This window comes from Coregonus lavaretus (assembly GCF_964263955.1).
Source record: "Coregonus lavaretus genome assembly, chromosome: 33".
NCBI lineage: Eukaryota > Metazoa > Chordata > Actinopteri > Salmoniformes > Salmonidae > Coregonus > Coregonus lavaretus.
Window position 1 is genome coordinate 18,269,234 of NC_140020.1, and position 27,872 is coordinate 18,297,105.

Here is a 27,872-nt window from a genome sequence, read left to right on the forward strand (position 1 = left end):
CCCCCTGAGAATTTTTTCAGGAGCCGCCACTGGTGGAGATGGGCGGGGCTCTCCTAAGTGACACGGAGGGGAGCAGGAGAGGACACTAGTCATGAAGGCAGTCATTTCTTAAACTAGCTCGTTGTACCACTGAGCCTTTTGTCTTAGTTGAAATACATTTTCTTTAAAAAATGTGGGCATTATTTGCCATGTTCAGTTAGTTAATGATAAGTAAAGGTTTCAGGCAGTTATTGAAACCAGTTTTCACAAAAACTGCTTTTTGAGGACCACAGCAGTCTACTGGATAGATGAGTCACTCATTGACTAACATTTCCAATGTAGGCACAGTGATAGCAACCCAGAGATTGGTCATAGAGCCAGTGACTCTAGAGCCGATGAGTCTGACCATTTAGGGAAGCAGAGACTGTGGATTAAGCAAATATTCTGATTGGAATCGATCGGCTGGGTAGTTGCACTGGAGCGCAACACTGTCAGAGTGCATTAGCCCTCTGGCTTAAGTCTGACAGCCATGCCTTCAGAGAACATGCCTTCAGAGAGCACAGCTGGCAATTTGGTCGCATTAACGGGATAGACTAAATCTCCACTGTCTCTCAAGCACTACACTGTTATTTATTGGTACTGTATAGAGCAGCTAGATTCAGCCGCAGGACAATTTTTTTTCTTGAGCGGATGGTCGGGGGCCGAAACATAATTACAAATAATTTGTAGACTGCAAATTGATTGCAAGAAGGCCAAAAATATATAACGTTTGACTAAAACATAATAATTTACAACCTTGCTTACGTTTGTATACGATCACGTGTCTCTCTTCTGTGTGGGAATACTTGGGTACAGATTTCTTAAATTAAAATCACTTGGAGCTGATTTCCTGGTGTTTTTACAGTCTTATGTCCAACAATGACGATAGTAATAAAAAAACGTTTTTGTTACTTAGAGGGCCAAATAAAACCACCGCCAGTTGGGGAACCCTGGTATAGAGGTTGACAGGTTAACCTTAATCCCTCATCCCTGTCCATTCCCTGTGTAAAGGTTAGGTATGTTTTAGTGGGTGAGGGATATTTCTAGTTGTGGATATGTGATTGTTGAATTGAGGACATAATTTCTCCTTGAAAGGACAAACATAATATGGCCATTTTTATCCAGTTGACTTAGTCGCCCATGCAGGAATAAAACCTACAGGTCTGGTGTCGCAAGCATACAACTGAGCCATCTCTTAATCAACATATATCATCATCCCAGTGTGCGTTGACTCACCCTGTTCATCTCTGTAGATCAGTTTCAACGCCAACCTGTGTGCCCAGAGCTGGGTGTATTCTCCCGAGTGGCGCAGTGGTCTAAGGCACTGCATCGCAGTGCTAGCTGTGCCACTAGAGATCCTGGTTCGACTCCAGGCTCTGTCGTAGCTGGCCGTGACCGGGAGACCCATGGGGCGGCGCACAATTGGCCCAGCGTCGTCCAGGGTAGGGGAGGGAATGGCCGGCAGGGATGTAGCTCAGTTGGTAGAGCATGGCGTTTGCAACGCCAGGGTTGTGGGTTCGTTTCCCATGGGGGGCCAGTATGAAAAAAATAAAGATGTATGCACTCACTAACTGTAAGTCGCTCTGGATAAGAGCGTCTGCTAAATGACTGTAATGTAAATGTGTTGTCTGGGGGCCAGGCAGGCCTGGTGAGAGACCACTGCCTCTGGGCCATGAACAGTTCTCACATTAACAAGATGGTGCAGGAGAGCCAGGCCCAGTTCAGCACCATGTTCAGCCAGGAAGCCACAGACAGCCAGGGGGAGGCCAGCGCTGTTAGACACACCACAGAGAAGCTATAGGGTTCCTGGAGGTCTGCTACCTGAAGATCCCCCTCAGTACCAGGGTTCCTGGAGGTCTGCTACCTGGAGATCCCCCTCAGTACTGCAATGTGCTCCACTCTCCACTCCACTAATATTAGGGCTTCATTCTAACTTGGAATCCACACACGGAACATACATGTCAAAATTAGATTTGCATGAAAGTTTGAGTTACAGGAGTGGATCTCAAGGTAGGATCCAGCCCCAAGGAATGTGATTGGCTGATTTGTTTGACAGTAAGCCCATTGTGTAATAGTATTATGCCATTTAGAAGATTATTTTATCCAAAGCGACTTACAGTCATGCGTGCGTGCATGCATTTTACGTATGGATGGTCCCGGGAATTGAACACACTACCGTGACGTTACAAGCGCCATGCTCTACCAACGGAGCTACAAAGGACCACCATTTTTTTATATTTAACTTTTTTTGAGAAGGAAAAATAAATTATATTTTGCTAGAACTTGTAAATATGTTTTTACTTGTATTTGTATATGCATATTTAGTGTGAATACACTGTAAACTGAGGACTGACTTGAAGGTTCTTATAGAACTCATACACTGCGTCATTGCAAACCTATAGCACTTTAGGGTTTTTCCTGTTCATTCATTCTCCTTATCTTCTGCCTTTCTTGCCACCGTTCCTTTTCTATCTCACACTTTCAGGTGCATGCTTTCTGTATATCAGGTATACACCATGTGTTATGTTTGTCTCTGATCCAATGAGTTTATACTTTGTCTGAAGGTTTGTCTGTCAATCTAATTTTATTAATAATATATTTTCAGTCTAAATCTCTGAGCTCTTTTTCCTCGTATTCCCATTTTCCCTGTAGCATAGTACCAGGGACCTGAGTCAAGGCCTCCTGTAGTTAATGAATGTAATGGAAGTCTGTAGTTAAGCCTGTAGTGAGAAACTGTAATGAAACCTAATTGTGTGTAATCATGGGCTATCGCTGCAGTGATCCATTCCTGTCTGATTGAATGGAGCCACTATTTGACTACCCCATTTAAGAGCTGTTGATGGTGGGAAAGGGTCCAGGGAGGATTGGACTCTGAGGTAATAAAGCAGCAGTAAAAGACTATCATCAGCGCTGCCTTATATCAACCTGGACTCAGGGTAGACGTAACATAGTAAACTTACATCTGGGACACTTCAATTAGTATTATATGTTGCATTTCGTATGGTATGTATTCATTTGTGGATATCCATCATCTATTCCATATGATACTGTATGTTATGAATTGCAATTCGTACAATATGTTATACATTTGCAAAATGTATGTTCTTCAAACAGTCAGTCTCTTTCTTAGGATACCGCTTGTCAGAGTCAGGGGTCGAGATGGAGTGTGCATTTCAGCCGTGCGTAATTGGCCGACTACTACCACGGTAAAAGAGATGCAGCGATTTTTGGGTTTTGCCAACTACTACCGGAAATGTATCCTGGGCTTTGGCCAGGTAGTAGCTCCCATCACCTCTTTGCTAAAGGGCGGACCGGTGCGCCTGCAGTGGTCAGCTGAGGCGAACATGGCTTTTGGTCAGCTGAAGGCGCTGTTCACCTCGGCTCCTGTGCTGGCTCATCCGGATCCTTCCTTGCAATTCACAGTCGTGGTGGACGCGTCCGAGGCTGGTTTAGGAGCTGTACTGTCTCAGCGCTCGGGTACGCCTCCCAAACTCCGCCCCTGTGATATATTTTCGAAGAAGCTCAGCCCGGCGGAGCAAAACTATGATGTGGGGGATCGGGAGCTGTTAGCTGTTGGTAAAGCTCTTAAGGTGTGGAGACATTGGCTTGAGGGGGCTAAACACCCTTTTCTCATTTTGACTGACCACCACAATCTGGAGTACATACAGGCAGCGAGGAGACTGAATCCTCGTCAGGCAATGTGGGCCATGTTTTTCACGCGTTTTGTGTTCACCCTATCATATAGACCAGGTTCCCAGAATGCTAAGGCAGACGCTCTGTCCCGGCTGTATGACTCAGAGGAGCGGACCAGGGAGCCCACTCCCATACTTCCGGCTTCTTGTCTGGTGGCCCCTGTGGTATGGGAGGTTGACGCGGACATCGAGTGGGCGTTACGCACGGAGCCCACTCCCCCCCCCCCCCAGTGTCCAGTGGGTCGTGTGTACGTTCCGTCTGATGTTCCCGATCGTTTGATCTATTGGGCTCACACGTCACCCTCTTCTGGCCATCCTGGCATCGGTCGGACAGTGCGCTGTCTTAGTGGGAAGTGCTGGTGGCCTACCTTAGCTCAGGACGTGAGGGTTTATGTTTCTTCCTGTTCGGTGTGCGCCCAGTGCAAGGCACCTAGACACCTGCCCAGAAGTAAATTACAACCTCTCCCCGTTCCACAACTGCCGTGGTCACACCTATCGGTGGACTTTGTTACGGATCGGTTTTCTAAGTCCTGTCGTCTCATTCCTTTGCCCGGCTCCCTACTACCCTACAGACCGCAGAGGCCCTGTTTACACACGGGGTACCTGAGGATATAGTGTCTGATCGGGGTCCCCAGTTTACATCGAGGGTCTGGAGGGCGTTTATGGACCATCTGGGGGTCTCTGTCATCCTGACCTCAGGGTTTCACCCCGAGAGTAATGGGCAGGTGGAGAGAGTAAACGAGGATGTGGCTAGGTTTCTGAGGTCGTATTGCCAGGACCTGCATGGGGGATTGGTCAGTTTACATCCCCTGGGCAGAGATGGCACAAAATTCCCTCCTCCACTGACCTGTCTCCCTTTCAGTGTGTACTAGGTTACCAGCCGGTCCTGGCACCGTGGCATCAGAGCCAGATCGAGGCACCTGCGGTGGATGAATGGTTTCGGCGCTCGGAGGAGACCTGGAACGCTGCCCATGTACGCCTGCAAAGGGCTAATAGGAGACAGAAGGCGAGTGCCGACCGCCACCGCAGTGAGGCTCCGGTGTATGCACCGGGTGACCGGGTCTGGCTCTCGACCCGAAACCTGCTCCTTCGCCTGCCCTGCCGGAAGCTGGGTTGGCGGTTTGTGGGGCCCTTTAAAGTCCTGAGGAGGTAGAACAAGGTTTGTTATAGGTTACAGCTCCCTCCTGATTACCGTACTAACCCCTCGTTCCATGTGTCTCTCCTCAGGCTGGTGGGAGCTGGTCCGCTCCAGGAGTCTGAGGTGCAGGAGGTTCCTCCGCAACCCATTGGACATTGAGGGGGCAACGGCGTACTCGGTCTGTTCCATCCTGGATTCGAGGCGTCGGGTTGGAGGCCTGCAGTATCTCGTGGAGTGGGAGGGGTACGGTCCGGAGGAACAGAGCTGGGTTCCCAGGAGGGACATCCTCGATCCCTCCTTGTTAAGGGATTTCCATCGTCGTCATCCGACTCGCCCTGCTCCGCGTCCTCCTGGCCGTCCCCGAGGCCGGTGTTGACGCACGGCTGGAGCAGCGCGTCGGGGGGGGGGGGGGGTACTGTCACGGATACAGCCGAGGCTGCCCCTCCTCCTTGCTCGGGCAGGCTTCGGCGTTCGTCGTCACCGGAGTACTAGCTGCCACCGATCGATGTTTCTGTGTCACACTAGTCCTGTCTTTATTATTCACACCTGTTACTCATTAGGCTTATTGGTTTCTCTATATATTACCTCTGTTTTCCCTCCTGGGTTTGTCGTTGATTGTTCGTTGTTACGTCGTCTGTTGAGCTGTTGTTTAGCTCTTCCCTGCGTGGAGGGTTTGCTATGGTTTACTTTGTTTAGTAAAGCCATACTTTTCTAGGTTCTGTGTCCTGTGCCTGATTCCGTTTCACCACTTCACCCAGACGCTGACATGATCAGTCTATCATTTTAATGGTAGGTTTATTTGAACAGTGAGAGACAGAATAACAACAAAAATCCAGAAAAATGATGTGAAAAATGTTATAAATGTATCTGCATTTTAATGAGGGAAATAAGTATTTGACCCCTCTGTAAAACATGACTTAGTACTTGGAGGCAAAACCCTTGTTGGCAATCAGAGGTCAGATGTTTCTCTTAGTTGGCCACCAGGTTTGCACACATCTCAGGAGGGATTTTGTCCCACTGCTCTTTGCAGATCTTCTCCAAGTTGGTGGCAAAGAGCTCGATTTTGGTCTCATCTGACCACAACACTTTCACCCAGTTCTCCTCTGAATCATTCAGATGTTCATTGACAAACTTCAGACAGGCCTGTATATGTGCTTTCTTGAGCAGGGGGACCTTGCGGGCGTTGCAGGATTTCAGTCCTTCACGGCGTAGTGTGTTACCAATTGTTTTCTTGGTGACTATGGTCCCAGCTGCCTTGAGATCATTGACAAGATCCTCCCGTGTAGTTCTGGGCTGATTCCTCACCGTTCTCATGATCATTGCAACTCCACGAGGTGAGATTTTGCATGGAGCCCCAGGCCGAGGGAGATTGACAGTTATTTTGTGTTTCTTCCATTTGCGAATAATCGCACCAGCTGTTGTCACCTTCTCACCAAGCTGCTTGGCGATGGTCTTGTAGCCCATTCTAGCCTTGTGTAGGTCTACAATCTTGTCCCTGACATCCTTGGAGAGCTCTTTGGTCTTGGCCATGGTGGAGAGTTTGGAATCTGATTGATTGATTGATTGCTTCTGTGGACAGGTGTCTTTTATACAGGTAACAAACTGAGATTAGGAGCACTCCCTTTAAGAGTGTGCTCCTAATCTCAGCTCGTTACCTGTAAAAGACACCTGGGAGCCAGAAATCTTTCTGATTGAGAGGGGGTCAAATACTTATTTCCCTCATTAAAATGCTAATCAATTTGTAACATTTTTGACATGTGTTTTTCTGGACTTTTTTGTTGTTATTCTGTCTCTCACTGTTCAAATAAACCTACCATTACAATTATAGACTGATCATGTCTTTGTCAGTGGGCAAACGTACAAAATCAGCAGGGGATCAAATACTTTTTTCCCTCACTGTATCACCATTACTACGGCCATGTTCGAGAGGAACAAAAACCCCAATGTATCATGGGTAAATTCTGACTGATCTACAAATAATGAGTCATTATTTATGATAAGGTGATTTGTAGATCAGTCAGTCGGCAGTCGCTTGCAGTCGCTTTGATGCTCTCGAACACGGCCTAAGTGTAGCTAGGTGAGGAAGTGATGGCCTACTCTGGGCTTGTTCGACATTGCAGCCGACAGTGCAGGCGACTGCCAACTGACTGATCTACAAATCACTTTGCATCATAAATAACGACTCATTATTATTCGTAGATCAGTCAGTCGGTTACAATTTACCCATGATACATCACTGTTTCGATGCTCTCGAACAAAGCCGTAGTAATGGTGATATGTGAATATTTCCTGCTGCTGCTCTGTACAGTAAACTACAGTAGTCTCAGGATGTAATTAGTCTTGATTGTGACTGGAGATTTATTATCTGGAATGACACTAATGAGGAGTATTATTGGCCTGTAAAGTTTACAGCTCTGAAAATAATGAAATAATTCATAGCCCCCAGTTAACTGCATACTTTTATTTAAGTTTTACAAAAATCTAACCAAACATATCAATAAAATATCAAACAGTGACCAGTCGTTTAATATAATATCACCAAACATTTACACACAGGACTTCACAGACTGATTTTATACAATAAATCAAATATATTTACACTTTACACAATCGTACACAGGAAATACTGATTTGGCATATTTACAATTTTCATACAATACAAGACAGCATTCTGAAACATTACATTTAGTTGGTGAACAAATAATAACGTTATCTTTTATGAATTTGAGTAGACTTGCCTGGGTGAAAGGTGCTTTGTAACCACTTTCTGGTCCAAAAGTAATACATTGGCTGTTGGATCCTGTGGTTTTGACTGCATCTTTACAGTTGGATCTTTCTTTGTTCCATTTCCATGTGGTTTACAAATGAAAATAAAATATTTACATTTGATTTAATATATATTTTCCTTTTATCAAAAGTGATCAAAATATATTTTTTATGAGGATAGTTCAGTGACATTTAGAAGCGTAATCCCTACCAAATAGTCATATTGGCAGTCCTATGAAGATATCTTTATTACACAATCTGAATGATAAACAACACTCATGCAAGTGTTTGGTGAAGAATGTTTGTCCATTTCTGTTAATTTTCAGTGCAGGTTACAATATTGACACTTCACTGCAGGCTTCAAAGTACGACAAGAATGGCGAGTGCCTTTTATATTTCATGGTGTCAGCGTGTCACAGGTTGGACTTTTTTGTACAATACACTTATCACTGTACATTTTCTAAAGAGATGCATCATTACACTTATTTGTTGGTGTATTTATTTTTATGAAGCTGACAGGTTTGCGCACATGCATGTTGTGGGAGTGGACAGATATGGATTAGAAAGCTGACTGACTGACCCTCTCTGGAATTCAGGAAGGTTGTTGATGCAGTGTGGAGGCACAGGAACTACAAACAAAAACCCTGTGCAAAGCTACATGGCATGTAGGCCTATGACAGTGTGGGAGTGGGTGAGGAGGGTGTATGGGTATGCTTTTGGAGAAATGTGGATAGGTGAGAGTATAGAGATGGGATTCGTTCATTTGACCTCTCTCTTCTGTGTCATCCCAAAACAGTGCAAGAAAACGTCCATGCGGGGCTATGATGTCAACGAAACTGCATAACTGGAGGGGTAATTTAACACGGTTTCAACACATTCCAATGTAGCCTACCTCCAGTGAGTTTCAAATTAGGAATAGAGCACTGTGAATATCAGCCAGTCTATTTGCTATATCTGCTTAGGGCATATCCTGGAGCATAGATTAATACAGCCCACAATGCTAAAACTAATCGACCAACTCCTTTTGTAAATTGGTCTGTCTTGAGGATTCCTCCTCTGAGTGAGATGAGTGAGCTCGTAGGATGCTTTCTCACACTGACATAATCCATTTTCTCATTTGAACCAGAACTCTTTTCAATTGTGAACAATATAATGCTACCATTTGGCAGACACCCTCGACTGAAGCACAGATAAAGGCCTGGGTAAGACAGAATCAACAGAAATCTCATTGGTTTCAGGGTTCTTACGTCAATATCAATGTATTACTCCAAAGAACTCAGAGACAAGCTATTACCCTGTGTTGCTGACCTAAAGCACCATGCCAATGAGGGAATGCTAAAGCCAAATGGCTGTCTAAAAATGCACTACATCAGCACAGACTGGTGAAGTAATGGCATACACTACTAGAAATATGTGCTGATACATTCATCATAATATTTTTCTATTTAACATGTCTCACTCCCTGAGATGCAGTTTCTTGGCATGAAATCCATTTTCTGGAATATCAATAGCTCTTGAATGAATGGTATTTATATGGAAATCTTTGGCATGATATGGTGAACATATGCACAGTACGTCCTGTAAAGCTGATGATGGATCAGAAAATGTTTTTTGGGTCTCATGGTGATGCTTTTGCAGTGTTTCCATTCCTAATTTACATCCTCAATTACAGTGCCTTCAGAAAGTATTCACACCCCTTTACCTTTTCCAAATTTTGTTGTGTTACAGCCTGAATTTAAAATTGATTACATTGAGATTTTTTGTCACAGGCCTACACACAATACCCCATAATGTCAAAGTGGAATTATGTTTTTTGACATTTTTACAAATATATAAAAATGATTTGCCACATGTCAATTTGCCACATAATAACATTTACATTTACATTTTCGTCATTTAGCAGACGCTCTTATCCAGAGCGACTTACAAATTGGTGCATTCACCTTATGATAGCCAGTGGGACAACCACTTAACAATATATATATATTTTTTTTTTCTTTGGGGTGGGGTAAGGGGGGGTAGAAGGATTACTTTATCCTATCCCAGGTATTCCTTAAAGAGGTGGGGTTTCAAGTGTCTCCGGAAGGTGGTGAGTGACTCCGCTGTCCTGGCGTCGTGAGGGAGCTTGTTCCACCATTGGCGTGCCAGAGCAGCGAACAGTTTTGACTGGGCTGAGCGGGAACTGTGCTTCCGCTGAGGTAGGGGGGCCAGTAGGCCAGAGGTGGATGAACGCAATGCCCTCGTTTGGGTGCAGGGACTGATCAGAGCCTGAAGGTACAGAGGTGCCGTTCCCCTCACAGCTCTGTAGGCAAGCACCATGGTCTTGTAGCAGATGCGAGCTTCAACTGGAAGCCAGTGGAGTGTGCAGAGGAGCGGGGTGACGTGAGAGAACTTGGGAAGGTTGAACACCAGACGGGCTGCGGCGTTCTGGATGAGTTGTAAGGGTTTAATGACACAGGCAGGGAGCCCAGCCAACAGCGAGTTGCATTAATCCAGACGGGAGATGACAAGTGCCTGGATTAGGACCTGTGCCGCTTCCTGTGTAAGGCAGGGTCGTACTCTGCGAATGTTGTAGAGCATGAACCTACAGGATCGGGTCACCGCCTTGATGTTAGCGGAGAACGACAGGGTGTTGTCCAGGGTCACGCCAAGGCTATAAGTCACATAATAAGTTGAATTGACTCACTATATGCAATAATAGTGTTTAACATGATTTTTGAATGACTCCCTCATCTCTGTACCCCACACATACAATTATCTGTAAGGCCCCTCAGTCGAGCAGGGAATTTCAAACACAGATTAAACCACAAAGACCAGGGAGGTTTTCGAATGCCTTCCAAAGAAGGGCACCTATTGGTAGATGGGTAAAAAAAAAAATCTGACATTGAATATCCCTTTGAACATTAAGTCATTAATTACACTTTGTATGGTGTATCAATACACCCAGTCACTACAACGATACAGGCGTCCTTCCTAACTCAATTGCCGAAGAGGAAGGAAACCGCTCAGGATTTCACCATGAGGCCAATGGTGACTTTAAAACAGTTACAGAGTTGAATGGCTGTGATAGGAGAAAACTGAAGATGGATCAACAACATTGTAGTTATTCCACAATACTAACCTAATTGACAGAGTGAAAAGAAGGAAGCCTGTACAGAATAAAAAATATTCCCAAACATGCATCCTGTTTGCAACAAGGCACTAAAGTCATACTGCAAAAAATGTGGCAATTACTGAGTACCACTCTCCATATTTTCAAGCATAGTGGTGGCTGCATCATGTTATGGGTATGCTTGTAATCGTTAAGGACTGGGGAGTTTTTCATAATAATAAAAAAAAAGAAACGGAATGGAGCTAAGCACAGGCAAAATCTTAGAGGCAAACCTGGTTCAGTCTGCTTCACACCTGACACTGGGAGATTAATTCACCTTTCAGCAGGACAATAACCTAAAACACAAGCCCAAATCTACACTGGAGTTGCTTACGAAGAAGACGGTGAATGTTTCTGTGTGGCCGAGTTACAGTTTTGACTTAAATCTACTTGAAAATCTATGGCAAGACTTGAAAATGGTTGTCTAGCAATGATAAACAACCATTTTGACAGAGCTTGGAGAATTTTGGAAAGAATAAATGGGCAAATGTTGCACAATCCAGGTCAGCTGTAATCGTTGCCAATGGTGCTTCTACAAAGTATTGACTCAGTGGTGTGAATACTTATGTAAATTAGATATTTTTGTATTTCATTTTTAATACATTTGCAACAATTTCTAAAAACATGTTTTCACTTTGTCATTTTAGGGTATTGTGTGTAGATGGGAGAGAAAAATATATATGCATTCCGTTTTGAATTCAGGCTGTGACAAAACAAGAATAAGTCAACGGGTATGAATACTTTCTGAAGGCACTGTATGCTTTTGTATGTTTACAGTACCCACTTCCTTTCAAAATGACAGCTCTCTCCTGTCCCCATGGTAGTTGTGTGTATGTTAGTCACAGGATGTTGGTGGCACCTTAATTGGGGAGGACGGGCTCATGGTAATGGCTGGAGCGGAATAGGTGGAATGGTATTAAATACATCAAACATGGTTTCCATGTATTTGATGCCATTCCATTTGCTCCGTTCCAGCCATTTATTATGAGCCGTCCTCCCCTCAGCAGCCTCCACTGCTGTTAGTCCATAGGGTCCTGGCAGTGTGTGCAGTAGGCCATGTCGTCAGAGTAGGGCTCCACCTGGATGGTGGTTCTGTAGAAACCAAACTTGGTTTGGAGGATCTCTGTAGCCTCCTTAAGGACACTCTGGGGATCAGCATTCTCCTCTGGGAAATAACAATAGCCATAACAGATGTCAACAATTGTGCTTTTTGGGCTGTAATGTCTAACTGTTTAGTTGCATGTGTCAGTTGGTTTCTGTTGGCCACTACTGGCAACGTGTGAATCAACATGGTAGATTGTACATGCACAATCTAAATGGAGTGATGTCATGTGTCAGACTAAGGGAGGCTGGGTCTCACCGATGGCTACATGGACGGAGACCAGGGTCTGTCCCGCGGTCAGGGCCCACAGGCGCAGGTTGTGCATAGCCTTCACCATCTTCAGAGAAAGCAACACCTCCTTCACTGAGTTAAACTCTATTCCCTTAGGAGCCCCTGTAGAATATTTGGGGACAGAGGGCTATCCCATTAATAGTCCATTCAAAAAACCTAATGGAACTCAAGGCCATGCTTTATTGTGGTATTTTTCTATAAATAAATTAATTTACAACTGGCTCACTTCAGAGCAGGAGAAACAGAAAAGGCTGTTGAGTTGAGTTTACCTTCCATGAGTATCCTGAAAACATCCCTGAGTATGGTGATCGTGGTCCCCAGGACAAACACAGAGAAGAGGAAGGTACAAATGGGATCTGCTACTTTGTATTCAGGCTGCAACAGAAGGTCCAAAGGAGAGAGTATGACGCGAGCGGGTGGCATCAGATGGCCACTTAGATCATAGGGAGGGTTTCTAATGGAAGAGCAACATCTTGCAGGGTGATGAGAGACATTAATCCCTTCCTACTGAGACTCTGAGTGACATCAATAGCACAACAGTTGTATCTCTCCAAATGGTATATTGTTAGAGGTCAAGTTATGACTTTTTGCTCAAGATATGCCAAGAACCTGACATTTTCAGTGAACATGAATATGTTGCACTGTAAATAAATACAGTATAACATGAGCCATAATGTAAATATTTACTGTAAGGTGTAAACACTAGTATTTGTTACTGACCCTGAAGAAGATGACGATGGCAGCCACTAGGACCCCAACACTCTGTAGGAGATCTCCCAACACGTGAATGAAGGCTGCTCTCACACTGGTGTTGCCATGGCCATGACCCAGCAGGGCGTGGGAGTGGCCGTGACCCACATGGGAGTGGCCGTGATCCAAAGGGCTGTGCCCGTTCTCATCTATCTGCTGGTAGCCTGAGCTCTGGGCATGGAAGGTGGTAGAGTGGTGGAGGATGTACGCCATGCTACAGGAAGGAGGGAATAGAGGATGATAATGATGATGTCAATAGTCTAAAATGCCTTCTTTATCTTTATCCTTCAGTTTTATAGGAGCTGATTTTTTTTTTTTTACGTTAAAAAATACAACATAGGTGAATGGCTGACCCCAGCGAAGGTATTTACTTCACTATGTGTATTTTTTCCACAATCAAGTGCAGATGATTATAACTAAGCCGTGATAATGAACCACTCACATGATGTTGACTACGACGGCACAACTGGAGGTGATGAGCATCGCTTGACTGTTGATCTCATAGTCGTTCTTGACTATCCTTTCGATGGCCAGGTACACCAGCACCCCAGTCACTATCCAGATGGACATCGCTGACACCAGGGCTCCTAGGATCTCTGTGGGGGTTGGAGACAGTGACAATCAGTACCACATATCCATTGACCTATGGAAAGGTCATTTTAAAGCATTGAGACCCTGGCTATTACTATTCAGCTATTACAACATTCACCATGTATTCTGGAGGCTAAATGGTAAAAGGGAAAGTGCATTCAAATATGTTCATGGGCCTAACCTGAGCGATGCCATCCAAAGGTCATGGTTTTGGTGGGTGGTCTGGAGGAGATCCACAGGGAGAACAGGCTGACCATCATGCTGCCGAAGTCAGTCAGGAGGTGAGCTGCATCTGTCATAATAGCCAAACTGTGGGCCAGGTAGCCACCTGTAGATACACAGAAACAACGGAGATGTCTCAGAGAGCCATAATATTCATGTTTTCGTTTTTGCCACCTAGGAAATGTGTAACCGGACCTTCTCAAATAGTACTTGAGTACCCCTGTTTTAGATGCTATTGATGATGAATGAGTCTCATGAATGGAAAGTACAGACTGTGTAAAAAAAATAAATAATTAAGACTAAGTTTTGATTACCATTACAGCTAAATAAAAATGTACTGATAACATAATGCAAAAACTACAATGCTTGAATGAATCTGAGTCATTAGCTAAACTCTGAAATTGCCTCTTGAAAGGAAATTGAGTAGTACTGTACAAAAGACAGCATGGTTTCAGTCACTTTCATTCCAAATGTCAAGAGAAAGAATTATAGAAACAAGTGGATGACTCAAAGCCCTGGCAGGAAGCCTGGACATTAAATATAAAATATAGAATATAAAATGTCACCGTCATGCTTTCATCACTTTTACCTCCGCTTCATTGTCCTTTGGGCTGACAGAACATTTGTCTTTTTTCCAGGCGAGGATTTCGACATGAAAGGCTGGATGCATTTCAAGGAGCCTCTAAAATATCATTACAGAGAACTGCCCATGGTGCTACTGTGACTCAGATGGTCTTAAACCCAGTTTTCACTGGCAGTGACCTCCACAGAACTTCCCCTTGACTTTAAAGTGTAAGGAACCTGCTCATAGTTTGTATAAATTACAGTTTAGGGCCATTTTTATTTTTATTTTATTTTTACATATAGGGTAAAACATTACTCTGATCTCAATAGTCAATAGCTTCTAATAAGGGCCAATAGTTTTGTCTGGTTAGGAAAAGCTCCTGGCCCTAGGTATGAAAAAGCATTTTAGACTAATGAATATTATCACCAAGCCTTACCTATGATCTCTCCAATCATGAAGATGAGGCACACAATGGAGGCAATGTACAGCTTCTTCTTAGCCAGCAGCGTGTCATGGTTCTCCTCACTCACTGCTTTGTTACCGTGGCAATGGGCGCCAACAGGCTGCTTCAGCTCGATGGCACCAGCCACATCTCCGTTCTCAAACGGGAAGTTGGGATAGTCTTCTTTGGAGTCTGAAAAGGAACTGGGATGGGAAAGGAAATTACACAACATCATTTATATATTATTTATAAAACATACATACAGTAGGTCTGCCCTGTCTTATGATCTTTTTTTCATAAAAGATTATACTGCATAACAACCTGAAATATTTAGAATGGACTTGCAGGGGAACTGGATGTTTTCATATCTATGGATTATACAAATACACATGGTTTTGGTGGGTTTGATGTTCAGCCCGTCTGTCTGTATCACCTGAGAATTACACATGTAGCACACTCCCACGTCACACACAGAGATCTGGTTAAATTTCAATCAGCAAATATCTCTCTCTCTCTCGCTCTCTCTCAATTCAATAAATGTTTTATTGGCATAAATGGGTGGTTGCCACTGATGCCAAAGCAATGTATATGAAGGATTACATAAATGAACAATATGTTTGAGCATTTATACTAATATATATTTAAAAAAAACTATTATACATGGAAAATAATACACAAAAAAGAAAATAAACCGAACTATTCTCTCTCCATGTGTAATGAGGATTGTGAGACTAATGAGGGGGAAAACACAATTTTGGCTTCCAGGAGACAACCCAGGTCTGGGCCCCGACTCCATCAGTCCAGAGCCCAGGGACACGCAGGCTAAAAGGAGTAAGCCGAGTGGAAAACAGCTTCTGTTTAATCACACCATGGGGACATGGAGGCTATTCAAATGTCTGTCTGTCACACATACACACACAGACATGTAAAATACACAAACATATATCCCTAGCTATTGTGCTCACACACTTCACATCAACACATACACACTGAAGAGCAAGCAGGATTGGTTAACCTCAGGATCGACTCCATTCCATTGAACAAATGGAGGGTTTGATTTGAATGTGTAGGGGGGATTCCTATAGTGGTTCTCAAAGAAGGGATCATATGTCAGATAAAACCTTTCCAATTGAAATTAGGGTGTCCATGTCAATGTCCTAAACAAATGCTTTATGTGATAAATTTACATTTACATTTTAGTCATTTAGCAGACGCTCTTATCCAGAGCGACTTACAGGAGCAAATATAAATAATAGCTTGTTGCCTTCTATAAGAAGGACTCACAACTGTGAGAACTCATCTTCAAACCAGTATAAATCCCATGCCTGTCCATTTTCACAGCCATGTGAACTGGCCTATTTACAAAATATCTTCTGATTCCATGCAGTATCATGTTAGGCATGGTATCTTCACATACTGTAGGCTACAATAATGCACAGCAGGGAGCACTGACAAAATGTATATGTTCATCACACAGGAGGCTGGTGGCACCTTAATTGGGGAGGGCAGGCTCGTGTCAATGGCTGGAGCGGAATGAATGGAATGGTATAAAATACTTCAAACACATGGTTTGATGCCATTCCAAATACTCCATTCCAAAAATTATTATGTTCTACAATGCTTCTGCAGCAGTGTCTTGTACACTATCAGTCTCTCTTCTCCCTCCCAAACTGTAACTCTCACTGTATTCAGTTATTCCTTCAACTGTCTTGCTACTGTAGATTTTAAAAGGAAATACAATTATTTTGTAAACAAGTAAAGATACAAGTATAATGTATTTGGTGTAGACTATGATTGAGCAAATGTATTTCCAGGTTTCTGTGCTCAAGACAAGTAGACTAAAGGGCCTGAGGAGAGACTCAGTGTATTCACACCCCTTGACTTTTTCCACATTTTGTTGTGTAACAGCCTGCATTTACTCCACAATACTTACCTAAATTACAGAGTGAAAAGAACATGCATCTTGTTTGCAATAAGGCACTAAAGTAATACTGCAAAAAAATATGGCAAAGAAATTAACTTTTTGTCCTGAATACAAAGCATTGAATAGTAATGGGGCATAAAATAATGGGGCAAATATTGTACAATCCAGGTGTGCAAAGCTCTTAGAGACTTACCCCAAAAGACTCACAGCTGTAATCGCTGCCAAAGGGGATTCTAACATATATTGACTCAGGGGGTTGAATACTTATCTAATCAAGATATTTTAGTGTTTTATTTTTCGTTAACCTTTAAAAAAAAAGAGAGCATTTTTCTTCCACTTTGACATTACAGAGTATTTTGTGCAGATCGTTGAAGAAAATAAAGACAATGAAATCCATTTTAATCCCAATTTGTAACACAACAAAATGTGTAGAAATTCAAGGGGTGTGAATACTTTCTGAAGGCATTGTATATTTTAAACACTGGAAAATCACATTTGACTGCACTAGGCCTTTAAGAAATACATTTGAAAAAACAGCCTGAAGACACTTAGTTGTTATTTGTTTAGGCCTGCTGTTGTTTAAATTATTAGTCAGCAAACGATTAATCAAGCTGGAAAATGACATTCTGTTTGCTTTGCTCATCCTGGTGAGCCATTGGCACTGTAGATGTGTTGGCATAGGCCTATCACATGCCATGTTGGATAATTTAGGGACATTTTAACCAATAAATGATGGTGCTGTGTTGTTCAAAGGGCTGGTCAAAATATGATGAATCCACTGAAGTCTGACAAACTACTGTTTTCGTGGCCCATTTTACTATCATCTGCGATAAGAGAGCGAGATGGGCGGGAGCGGGCGCGGGAAATCTTGAGGTAATTTGGTGCAAGAGATCTTGACAGCAATCTGAAATGTGATGCCAGAGCGCTATTACCTTGGCGCCTTTTATTGAGTGGGACGTCTGGAAATAGGTCTGTCATAAGGCCAATAGCCATTAATGTTAGCCAGACTGACGAGGCCCCCAATTCAAGCATGATTCATCAAAGAGTTTCCGATTTTCAGACATAAGGGAACTGGGCTGTTCAGCCTGTCTACACAACCTGACACTCTGATGCTGGATAGCAGCCAGTATACCTTGCACTGCTGTCTGTAATTTGGATCCTAGAAGAGGCTCTGCTGTTGCATCCAAATTGTAGCCTATAACATTTTCTCTCCTAATTTAACGTGTAGGAGCAGATTTATCAAATTCTTAATCTGTCATTTCATCTTAATTCCATCCATTTAAAGGTCCAATGCGTACGTTTTTATCTCAATATCAAATCATTTCTAGGTAACAATTAGGCTAAGTACCTTACTGTGATTGCTTTCAATGAAAATGGTCAAAAAGAAATAAAAATAGCTTCTTAGCAAAGAGCAATTTCTCAATCAAGAATTTTGCTAGGACTGTCTGGGAGTGGTCTGAGTTGGCAGGGGAAAACTGAAATTGTCACGCCATGACTCAGGGGACGTTTATTTGTTGAGTCAGGGTGTGTATATTCTGTGTTATGTTGTGTTTTTCTATGTTTTGTTCTAGATCGTGTAGATCTATGTTGGCCAGGGTGGTTCCCAATCAGAGGCAGCTGTAGCTCATTGTCTCTGATTGGGGACCATACTTAGGCAGCCTGTTTGGCACCAGTCTGTGTGGGATCTTGTTCCGTATAGGTATGTTATTAGTCTACCTTGGACTTCACGTATCGTTTGTTTGTTGTTTTGTTCGTGTTCAGTACGTTAATAAATATGTACGCTTATCACGCTGCGCCTTGGTCCGTCTCATCCGTAAACGATCGTGACAGAAGATCCCACCAAATGAGGACCAAGCAGCGTGCCCAGGAAGAGAGAATAGCGATGTCTCAGGTGGGCAAATGGTGGTCATGGGAGGAGATATTCGCGGGGAAAGGGCCATGGGCGAAGGTAAATGCCCAGGCAGGAGAGGAGAAACGGCGCCAACCGTGCCGACGACGGACACCCGAGAGGCAACCCCAAGAAAATGTTTTGGGGGGGCACACGGCGTGGACGACGAGGCAGCAGGAGGCAGCGACAGGGCGAATCTGCAGACTAGGAGAGGAGGCCACCAGGTTACGGGGGCTATTGGTCCAGAGGGAGCAGGAGTTAATTGGTCAGAGGGAGGAGCTACAGGAGGCGATAAGGGAGAAGGAGAGTGTAGAGGCACGGCGAGAGGAGCTGGTTAGGCAGCAGATGGAGCGGAGGTTTATAAGGGAACCCAGTCCCGCTCCTCGCACCAAGCAAGTGGTGTGTGTCGCCAGTCCGGTCCGGCCCGTTCCTGATCCCCGCACTAAGCTAGTGGTGCATGTTCCCAGTACGGCCCGACCCGTTCCTGCTCCTCGCACTAAGCCAGTGGTGTGTGTCCACAGTCCGGTACGGCCCGTTCCTGCTCCCCGCACCAAGCCAGTGGTGCGCGTCGTCAGCCCGGTCCGGCCAGTTCCTGCTCCCCGCACCAAGCCAGTGGTGAGTGTTCCCAGTCCGGCCCGGCCCATTCCTGCTCCCCGCACCAAGCCAGTGGTGCGTGTTCCCAGTCCAGCCCGGCCTGTTCCTGTCCCTCGCACCAAGCCAGTGATGCGCGTCGCCAGTCCGGTACGGCCCGTTCCTGCTCCCCGCACCAAGCCAGTGGTGCGCGTCGTCAGCCTGGTCCGGCCCATTCCTGCTCCCCGCACCAAGCCAGTGGTGCGCGTCGTCAGCCCGGTCCGGCCCGTTCCTGCTCCCCGCACCAAGCCAGTGGTGCGCGTCGTCAGCCCGGTCTGGCCCGTTCCTGCTCCCCGCACCAGGCCAGTGGTGCGTGTGTCCAGTCCGGCAAGGCCCGTGCCTGTTCCACCGGTGCCTGGTCCGGCACCGGTCAGCTGCTCCACTCCGGAGCCAGAGCAATCCGCTCCACCGGGGTCCGGTCCAACTCCAGTCAGCGGATCCACTCCGGAGCCAGAGCAATCCGCTCCACCGGGGTCCAGTCCAGCTCCGGTCAGCCGCTCCACTCCGGAGCCAGAGAAGTCCGCTCCACCGGTGCCTAGTCCAGCTCCGGTCAGCGGCTCCAGTCCGGAGCCTGTACAGTTCGATCCACCGTCGTCGGGTCCAGCTCCAGTCAGCGGTGCCAGACCAGCTCAGGGGCGCAACAGGGAGGTGGTGAGAAAGTGGTGGTCACGCCCGGAGCCGGATCCGCCTCCGAGGCGGAATGCCCACCCGGCCCCTACCCTGTTATGTTTTTGTGGCGCGGTCGGAGTCCACACCTTTGGGGGGGGGGGGGGTACTGTCACGCCCTGACTCAGGGGACGTTTATTTGTTGAGTCAGGGTGTGTATATTCCGTGTTATGTTGTGTTTTTCTATGTTTTGTTCTAGATCGTGTAGATCTATGTTGGCCAGGGTGGTTCCCAATCAGAGGCAGCTGTAGCTCATTGTCTCTGATTGGGGACCATACTTAGGCAGCCTGTTTGACACCAGTCTGTGTGGGATCTTGTTCCGTATAGGTATGTTATTAGTCTACCTTGGACTTCACGTATCGTTGTTTTGTTTGTGTTCAGTACGTTAATAAATATGTACGCTTATCACGCTGCGCCTTGGTCCGTCTCATCCGTAAACGATCGTGACAGAAGATCCCACCAAATGAGGACCAAGCAGCGTGCCCAGGAAGAGAGAATAGCGATGTCTCAGGTGGGCAAATGGTGGTCATGGGAGGAGATATTCGCGGGGAAAGGGCCATGGGCGAAGGTAAATGCCCAGGCAGGAGAGGAGAAACGGCGCCAACCGTGCCGACGACGGACACCCGAGAGGCAACCCCAAGAAAATGTTTTGGGGGGGCACACGGCGTGGACGACGAGGCAGCAGGAGGCAGCGACAGGGCAAATCTGCAGACTAGGAGAGGAGGCCACCAGGTTACGGGGGCTATTGGTCCAGAGGGAGCAGGAGTTAATTGGTCAGAGGGAGGAGCTACAGGAGGCGATAAGGGAGAAGGAGAGTGTAGAGGCACGGCGAGAGGAGCTGGTTAGGCAGCAGATGGAGCGGAGGTTTATAAGGGAACCCAGTCCCGCTCCTCGCACCAAGCAAGTGGTGTGTGTCGCCAGTCCGGTCCGGCCCGTTCCTGATCCCCGCACTAAGCTAGTGGTGCATGTTCCCAGTACGGCCCGACCCGTTCCTGCTCCTCGCACTAAGCCAGTGGTGTGTGTCCACAGTCCGGTACGGCCCGTTCCTGCTCCCCGCACCAAGCCAGTGGTGCGCGTCGTCAGCCCGGTCCGGCCAGTTCCTGCTCCCCGCACCAAGCCAGTGGTGAGTGTTCCCAGTCCGGCCCGGCCCATTCCTGCTCCCCGCACCAAGCCAGTGGTGCGTGTTCCCAGTCCAGCCCGGCCTGTTCCTGTCCCTCGCACCAAGCCAGTGATGCGCGTCGCCAGTCCGGTACGGCCCGTTCCTGCTCCCCGCACCAAGCCAGTGGTGCGCGTCGTCAGCCTGGTCCGGCCCATTCCTGCTCCCCGCACCAAGCCAGTGGTGCGCGTCGTCAGCCCGGTCCGGCCCGTTCCTGCTCCCCGCACCAAGCCAGTGGTGCGCGTCGTCAGCCCGGTCTGGCCCGTTCCTGCTCCCCGCACCAGGCCAGTGGTGCGTGTGTCCAGTCCGGCAAGGCCCGTGCCTGTTCCACCGGTGCCTGGTCCGGCACCGGTCAGCTGCTCCACTCCGGAGCCAGAGCAATCCGCTCCACCGGGGTCCGGTCCAACTCCAGTCAGCGGATCCACTCCGGAGCCAGAGCAATCCGCTCCACCGGGGTCCAGTCCAGCTCCGGTCAGCCGCTCCACTCCGGAGCCAGAGAAGTCCGCTCCACCGGTGCCTAGTCCAGCTCCGGTCAGCGGCTCCAGTCCGGAGCCTGTACAGTTCGATCCACCGTCGTCGGGTCCAGCTCCAGTCAGCGGTGCCAGACCAGCTCAGGGGCGCAACAGGGAGGTGGTGAGAAAGTGGTGGTCACGCCCGGAGCCGGATCCGCCTCCGAGGCGGAATGCCCACCCGGCCCCTACCCTGTTATGTTTTTGTGGCGCGGTCGGAGTCCACACCTTTGGGGGGGGGGGGGGGGGTACTGTCACGCCCTGACTCAGGGGACGTTTATTTGTTGAGTCAGGGTGTGTATATTCCGTGTTATGTTGTGTTTTTCTATGTTTTGTTCTAGATCGTGTAGATCTATGTTGGCCAGGGTGGTTCCCAATCAGAGGCAGCTGTAGCTCATTGTCTCTGATTGGGGACCATACTTAGGCAGCCTGTTTGACACCAGTCTGTGTGGGATCTTGTTCCGTATAGGTATGTTATTAGTCTACCTTGGACTTCACGTATCGTTGTTTTGTTTGTGTTCAGTACGTTAATAAATATGTACGCTTATCACGCTGCGCCTTGGTCCGTCTCATCCGTAAACGATCGTGACAGAAATTATTGGTAGAGAGGTTTGGAACTCTCTTTCTTATTGGTCTATTAACTAATTTACCGCCTGATGATGTCACCAGGCAGGCCAAGACACCATCCCACCAAAACAGGCTGAAATTTAAGCCGTTTTTTTCCAACAGCTCTTACACTTATTAAATCAAATTTTATTTGTCACATGCACCGAATACAACAGGTGTAGACCTTACAGTGAAATGCTTACTTGCAAGCCCTTAACCAACAATGCAGTTTTAAGAATCACAAAAAAATACAATATAAAATAATACTAAATAAAAGTAACAAATAATTAAAGAGCAGCAGTAAAAACAACAATAGCGAGGCTATATACAGGGGGTACCGGTACCGAGTCAATGTGCGTTGGCACCGGTTAGTCAAGGTAATTGAGGTAATATGTACATGTAGGTAGAGTTATTAAAGTGACTATGCGTAGATAATAAACAGAGAGTAGCAGCAGCGTAAAAGACCGTCCTGTATTGACGCTTTGCCTGTTTGATGGTTTGTCGGAGGGCATAGCGGGATTTCTTATAAGCTTCCGGGTTAGAGTCCCGCTCCTTGAAAGCGGAAGCTCTACCCTTTAGCTCAGTGCGAATGTTGCCTGTAATCCATGGCTTCTGGTTGGGGTATGTACGTACAGTCACTGTGGGGACGACGTCATCGATGCACTTATTGATGAAGCCAGTGACTGATGTGGTGTACTCCTCAATGCCATCGGAAGAATCCCGGAACATATTCCAGTCTGTGCTAGAAAAACAGTCCTGTAGCTTAGCATCTGCTTCATCTGACCACTTTTTCATTGACCAAGTCACTGGTGCTTCCTGCTTTAGTTTTTGCTTGTAAGCAGGAATCAGGAGGATAGAGTTAAGGTCAGATTTGCCAAATGGAGGGCGAGGGAGAGCTTTGTACGCATCTCTGTGTGTGGAGTAAAGGTGGTCTAGAGTTTTTTTCCCCTCTGGTTGCACATGTAACATGCTGGTAGAAATTAGGTAAAACAGATTGAAGTTTCCCTGCATTAAAGTCCTACAGGACGGTAGCTCTCCAGGAACAGGGTTGGGCAGTCCTGATCTAATGTATATAAAACACAGGGAAATCATGTTTTTGACTGCACTGGGCCTTTAAAAACACATAGGCTATATTGACTCCATCCTCTCCCAAATGGTCATCTTGAGGATTTCTCATGCATGGTTGACTATAACTGTAAAGACCGTCCTGCTTTGCTGATCTGAAGATATGGTGACACAGCAACACCCACACCCCCACACACTGTGGGCACACTTAAACAAACATGCCATAAACATAAACATTCCCCATTTCACGCTGCAATACTTTCCAGGGTTGGTGTTACCTGCTGCAACATCAGTCTCTCTCTCATAATTATTGTCCCAGACTTGGAATGCATGGTGCTGTCAAGCAACCTATTTAATTTATACTACTCTTTTACAATATCAAAGCTCAGATTGTATCAAAGTCCTATTGTCATTGTTGAATGCACACTGCTCTCACTGGCAGAGTTTACATAGTAGGACCCAGTTAGCCTATATGTACAGTTTTTGTCACTTTGGTTTAGTAAGGGCAAGCAGAATGGCAAATAGCGTTAAAATATAACTATATTGTGTTGGTGTTTATGGAGGGTCGAAATCTGTGACTTTGAGAGTTCTTTAAAGGTCATGAACAGTCAAAATCATGTTTTTCATGATATTTGGATGAAACCAGATCAAAGTATGATGACCAAAGTATAAAAAATTACTGCTGCTTCTATATTGATCAAGTTTGATCATAAAGTTACTGGTCCCCTCCCCCATGCGAAACACTTGGATTCAGAAGTCAGGATTATTATGGGGAAGGGTGATATCACCATAACTCTCATTTTAATACACCAATTCTATTATGATATTCTCTTACCTAATTTAAATAAGTACCACCTTGTACTCAACATCGGAGAAGGCGTGTTTGCAGAGGGGAGTGGTTTATAAAGCTAGATAGCTACTCTACTGGTGCCAAAACATGACTGTAGGGTGTTAACAAATATAAGTTTGCACCATTCATCTATGGCAAAGATGCTTAGCTCAGCCAGCATGGAACAAAAGGGGGGGGGGGGGGGGGCATTCAAAACTGATGCAGTTGTCATGTCAACACATCCTTCAGTGCTGCTGTGAAGTGCATCACAAGAGACATGCCAAACAGGAGATGTATAAAAAAAAAATGACATCATCGATGCAATTTCAATGTTGTTTGAATTGCTTTGTTTATCACCAAATTTGCTTGAGATTATTTTACTGCAACACTGCATTTCAAAGAGCTGTCAGTCAAGGCGAGCTCATGAATATAAGCTCCCCGCCCACTTAGCCTGTCTTTTCAAACTTCCTGGTAGTTAGCCATGAGAGAGAAATTACTTTTTTTAATGTGAGCATTTCTATCACAAAAAAATATTATGGGAATCAGAATGACTATTCGGGACCTTCAACTTCAAATGTAAGTAATGTTATTAAAATCTAATTGCATTTTCGGATCATTTGATTTGATTAAAGACATTAAAACCGTTCTTAGGCTCTATACAAATGTCTGTATACATATAACACATATCTCATATAACACGTGTTTCCTGATGCTAATATATCAAATTAATCTAGCAAATATTCAATTTTTTTATTGGAAATTATATGGTTAGCCCAGGTGAGGTTGACTAATTAAATCATACTGCAATTTAAATACAAATTCAAAATATGTGAGTCCACTTAAACCCAACACAAGGCAAATATATATATAATATCGTGGGGCCTTTCCTATTGGCCTATTAATGCCATCAACTTAACATACTTTTGGCTTCCCACTGGACACAGACATCAGTTCAACGTCTAGTTTTTATTTACATTTGGTTCAGTTGTCAACTAACGTGAAATCAACAAAAAATGTCAACATGTCATTGGTTTTAGGTCGCAAACTGGGTAAAAAAAATACGAAAATCCCTAACATTAATTACTTTTTGCAAATCCAAACAGTTTTCCATGTTGATTCAACGTCATCATATATTGAAAAATATATATATATATGTGGAAACAACGCTTATTCAACCAGTTTTTGCCCAGTGGGTGATGACACATTTCCTTGGAGATAGCCAGGTCTCGCCAGCACTCTCTGAATCCAGTGTAGGCCCAATTCCCATGTGATGATCCACATGTACTTCCGGAAGGATAGGCTATTAGCTATTCGTATTGCAATACATTCCCAAAATCAATAAAACATCAAGGATTCTATGGTTTATTTGCTACGATAGAAGTTCATTATTTCCATTCAAGTAAATAACCAACTTGAGTGGCAAAAACAACGAGCATTTGTCAAATGTTTTCTGTACACGCAACTGCTGTCCATGGTGCTGAAATCAAATAATCTTCATTCAATCTTTTGTGTTTTTGCGGTTACAATTTCTATGCCATTGGTAATCGAGTATTAAACCCAATAGGCTACTAAAATAATAGACTAATAGTTTTCGTTTAGGTTAAACAGTATTTAGCATTTTTTTACACATAAATAGGTAGGCCTAATAATCTATATAGCTTTGTTATTTTTTATATACATGCTACATATAACTAACTAAACATGGCTTTTTCCCCATGCACATTTTAAATAGTTAGATTAGATAATAACAACTATTTCAAGGATTCTTTCTTTTAAAAAGCTTTTCACATTCTTAAATACATTTTCTGTTTTCTCTTGGCAGCACATTGTAATGCATGTTTTTTTTGTTGTCGAAAAATATAGCTCACTAAATAAAATTGCCTACAATTTAGTATCTGAACATTTTAATAGTGACGGATAAAAATCTGCAATCCCCCAGTGAGTTTTTTTACTATTACTTAAAAATGGGTTAATAGAATTGCTACGGTCTCAGGGTGTTTCACCATTCTCTCATCAGATCTCGTAATGAGAGATGATGAGTTTTTACCAGTGATCATTTAACTTCCCTCGGGCTATCCATAAAATACTGTCCAAAACGAAGCCAAGCATGGAAATAATGTGTTCATTCAGATAAAACCTTTCACACACTGCCTGCTTATTGGCAGCACCCGGACAGGATAAGAAAAGACTCGGCGTGAATAAAGCAAAGTTAGGCACTACCGTTCAATTACACTGTATCCTTGGAAATTATAGGCTACAAATGTGAATGTCTTCTATTTGCAGCGTTAGCTGTCCCCGCATGGGATGGGTAGCCTACTTCATGGTAACATTCATTTTCGTTGCATTACCGCATGTTTTCAAGAAACAGGACTAATTCTATCAGTTTGATTTTGGTTGCCTATGTCTACAACAATTACAATAAGCTACACTAACTACAGTTTTTTAAAAACAATCACAGCACAAGATAAATAGTTTACACCTACTGCCCTGCACCTTAGCCTAAATATTTTCAGTTTAATAAACCCTTAAAATTACTGCATTCAAAAAAATAGAGCAGTCTACTGTATGTCTGTATAATTGTACAAATTACCATTAAATTATCCCTCTTTGTAGGCTAATGCACAACCTAGAATATCAGAATATGGCATGTAGAATTAACCAAATATCACTAAATATCATAACATCTACATTATTTTTGCTTAATATGAAATAATCACAGCTCAAACATGAAGAACAAAACTGCGCATTACCTTTTCAGTGAATACATTTTGGCATTCATCTCGTGCACGAGGTGAGATTTCTCGGAATTTCTTCCTGAATTCACAGTGGTATCCATGGTCGTGTCTTGTCACCCGTTGTATCTAGCAAATTAAGCAGAATCTGAAGATGTGAAGGAGTTTCACGGCGATCAGTCCGACTGTATCTTAAATGGCACTGAGATAAGTCGTCCAAGCCATTCCTACTGTGCTAATAAAACGAATGAAATCCTTCATGGCAATAAGTATCACCAGTTGCAAATATTAGACCCGATACAAACTAGTAGCCTACTCTCAATTCCACTGCTGTAGTAGCCTATAGCCCAAGTGGTCAAATTAGCTGTGAATGTGCATGCGTTTGCTTTGGTGCAGCTACAAGTCACAGCTGACTGGAAACAGCCCTTAAAGGTATCGACAGCGTATGTGTCAACGTCAAAAAAAAGTGGTGATTGGGTCCTTCGGTGCGGTGCAACAGCCTGTAGCTACAAGTAGGCTGCTATCTATTATTGAAAGCTCAATTAACGTCGTGGACATTGACTATAGCCTACAGTTTATTCAATGACCATTTCTAATTTAAACGACATTGTCATGACATGCTAATAGCCTCAGACATTCAACTTTTCAGCATTTGCAAATTCAATATCAGGTTGCACCTTGGCCAATGACAGGAGTAGACATTTACATTTACATCATTTAGCAGACGCTCTTATTCAGACCAGACTAGAACCAGCCAGGATAAATCTGAGTCAAATCCGCGTAATACCTTTGGCACACATCTAGCCGTAAGGATGGAGTATAGAGATAGATAGAAGACTCTAGTGCCCAAAATCCTGTTTTAACATGGGCAGCGCCATTGAGGACTTTCACCAATTGGAGGTAGTCAACTGGGTGGGACTTCCTATGGGTTAAGGAAGGATCACATGATTCCATCTGGGTCATCAGGAGAGATCAGCCATTCCATAACTACAGGTGGCAGTAAAACCCCAACCTTGCTTTATATCTTTTCAAACAACACACTACAGTTGGCAGTATGCACCCTTTCAATTTATTTGCCAACTCATAGAAGTAGTAGAAGAAGAAAACGGACTACTTCAAAATGGAGATGGCCTCAATGG

General features: G+C 44.7%; 1 protein-coding gene and 1 pseudogene across 2 annotated transcripts in view; one reads left to right on the plus strand and one right to left on the minus strand.

Moving 5' to 3' along the window:
* Nucleotides 1-1,819, plus strand: part of LOC311108168 (general transcription factor 3C polypeptide 2-like) — a 30,654-nt pseudogene extending 28,835 nt beyond the window's left edge. The window contains exons 14-15 of the transcript in view: nt 1,272-1,307; nt 1,640-1,819. The product of the transcript in view is annotated as a general transcription factor 3C polypeptide 2-like (transcript). The remainder of the gene's footprint in view (nt 1-1,271; nt 1,308-1,639) is intronic.
* Nucleotides 1,820-11,784: 9,965 nt separating this feature from the next.
* On the minus strand, nt 11,785-26,837 carry slc30a2 (solute carrier family 30 member 2; the record flags this gene model as incomplete). Its single annotated transcript, XM_084151125.1, has 8 exons — nt 11,785-11,930; nt 12,126-12,260; nt 12,428-12,533; nt 12,879-13,122; nt 13,351-13,504; nt 13,681-13,827; nt 14,723-14,931; nt 26,752-26,837. The coding sequence occupies 8 exons, from the start codon at nt 26,835-26,837 to the stop codon at nt 11,785-11,787; spliced, it is 1,227 nt and encodes a 408-aa protein (XP_084007251.1).
* Between the last annotated feature and the right edge of the window lie 1,035 nt (nt 26,838-27,872).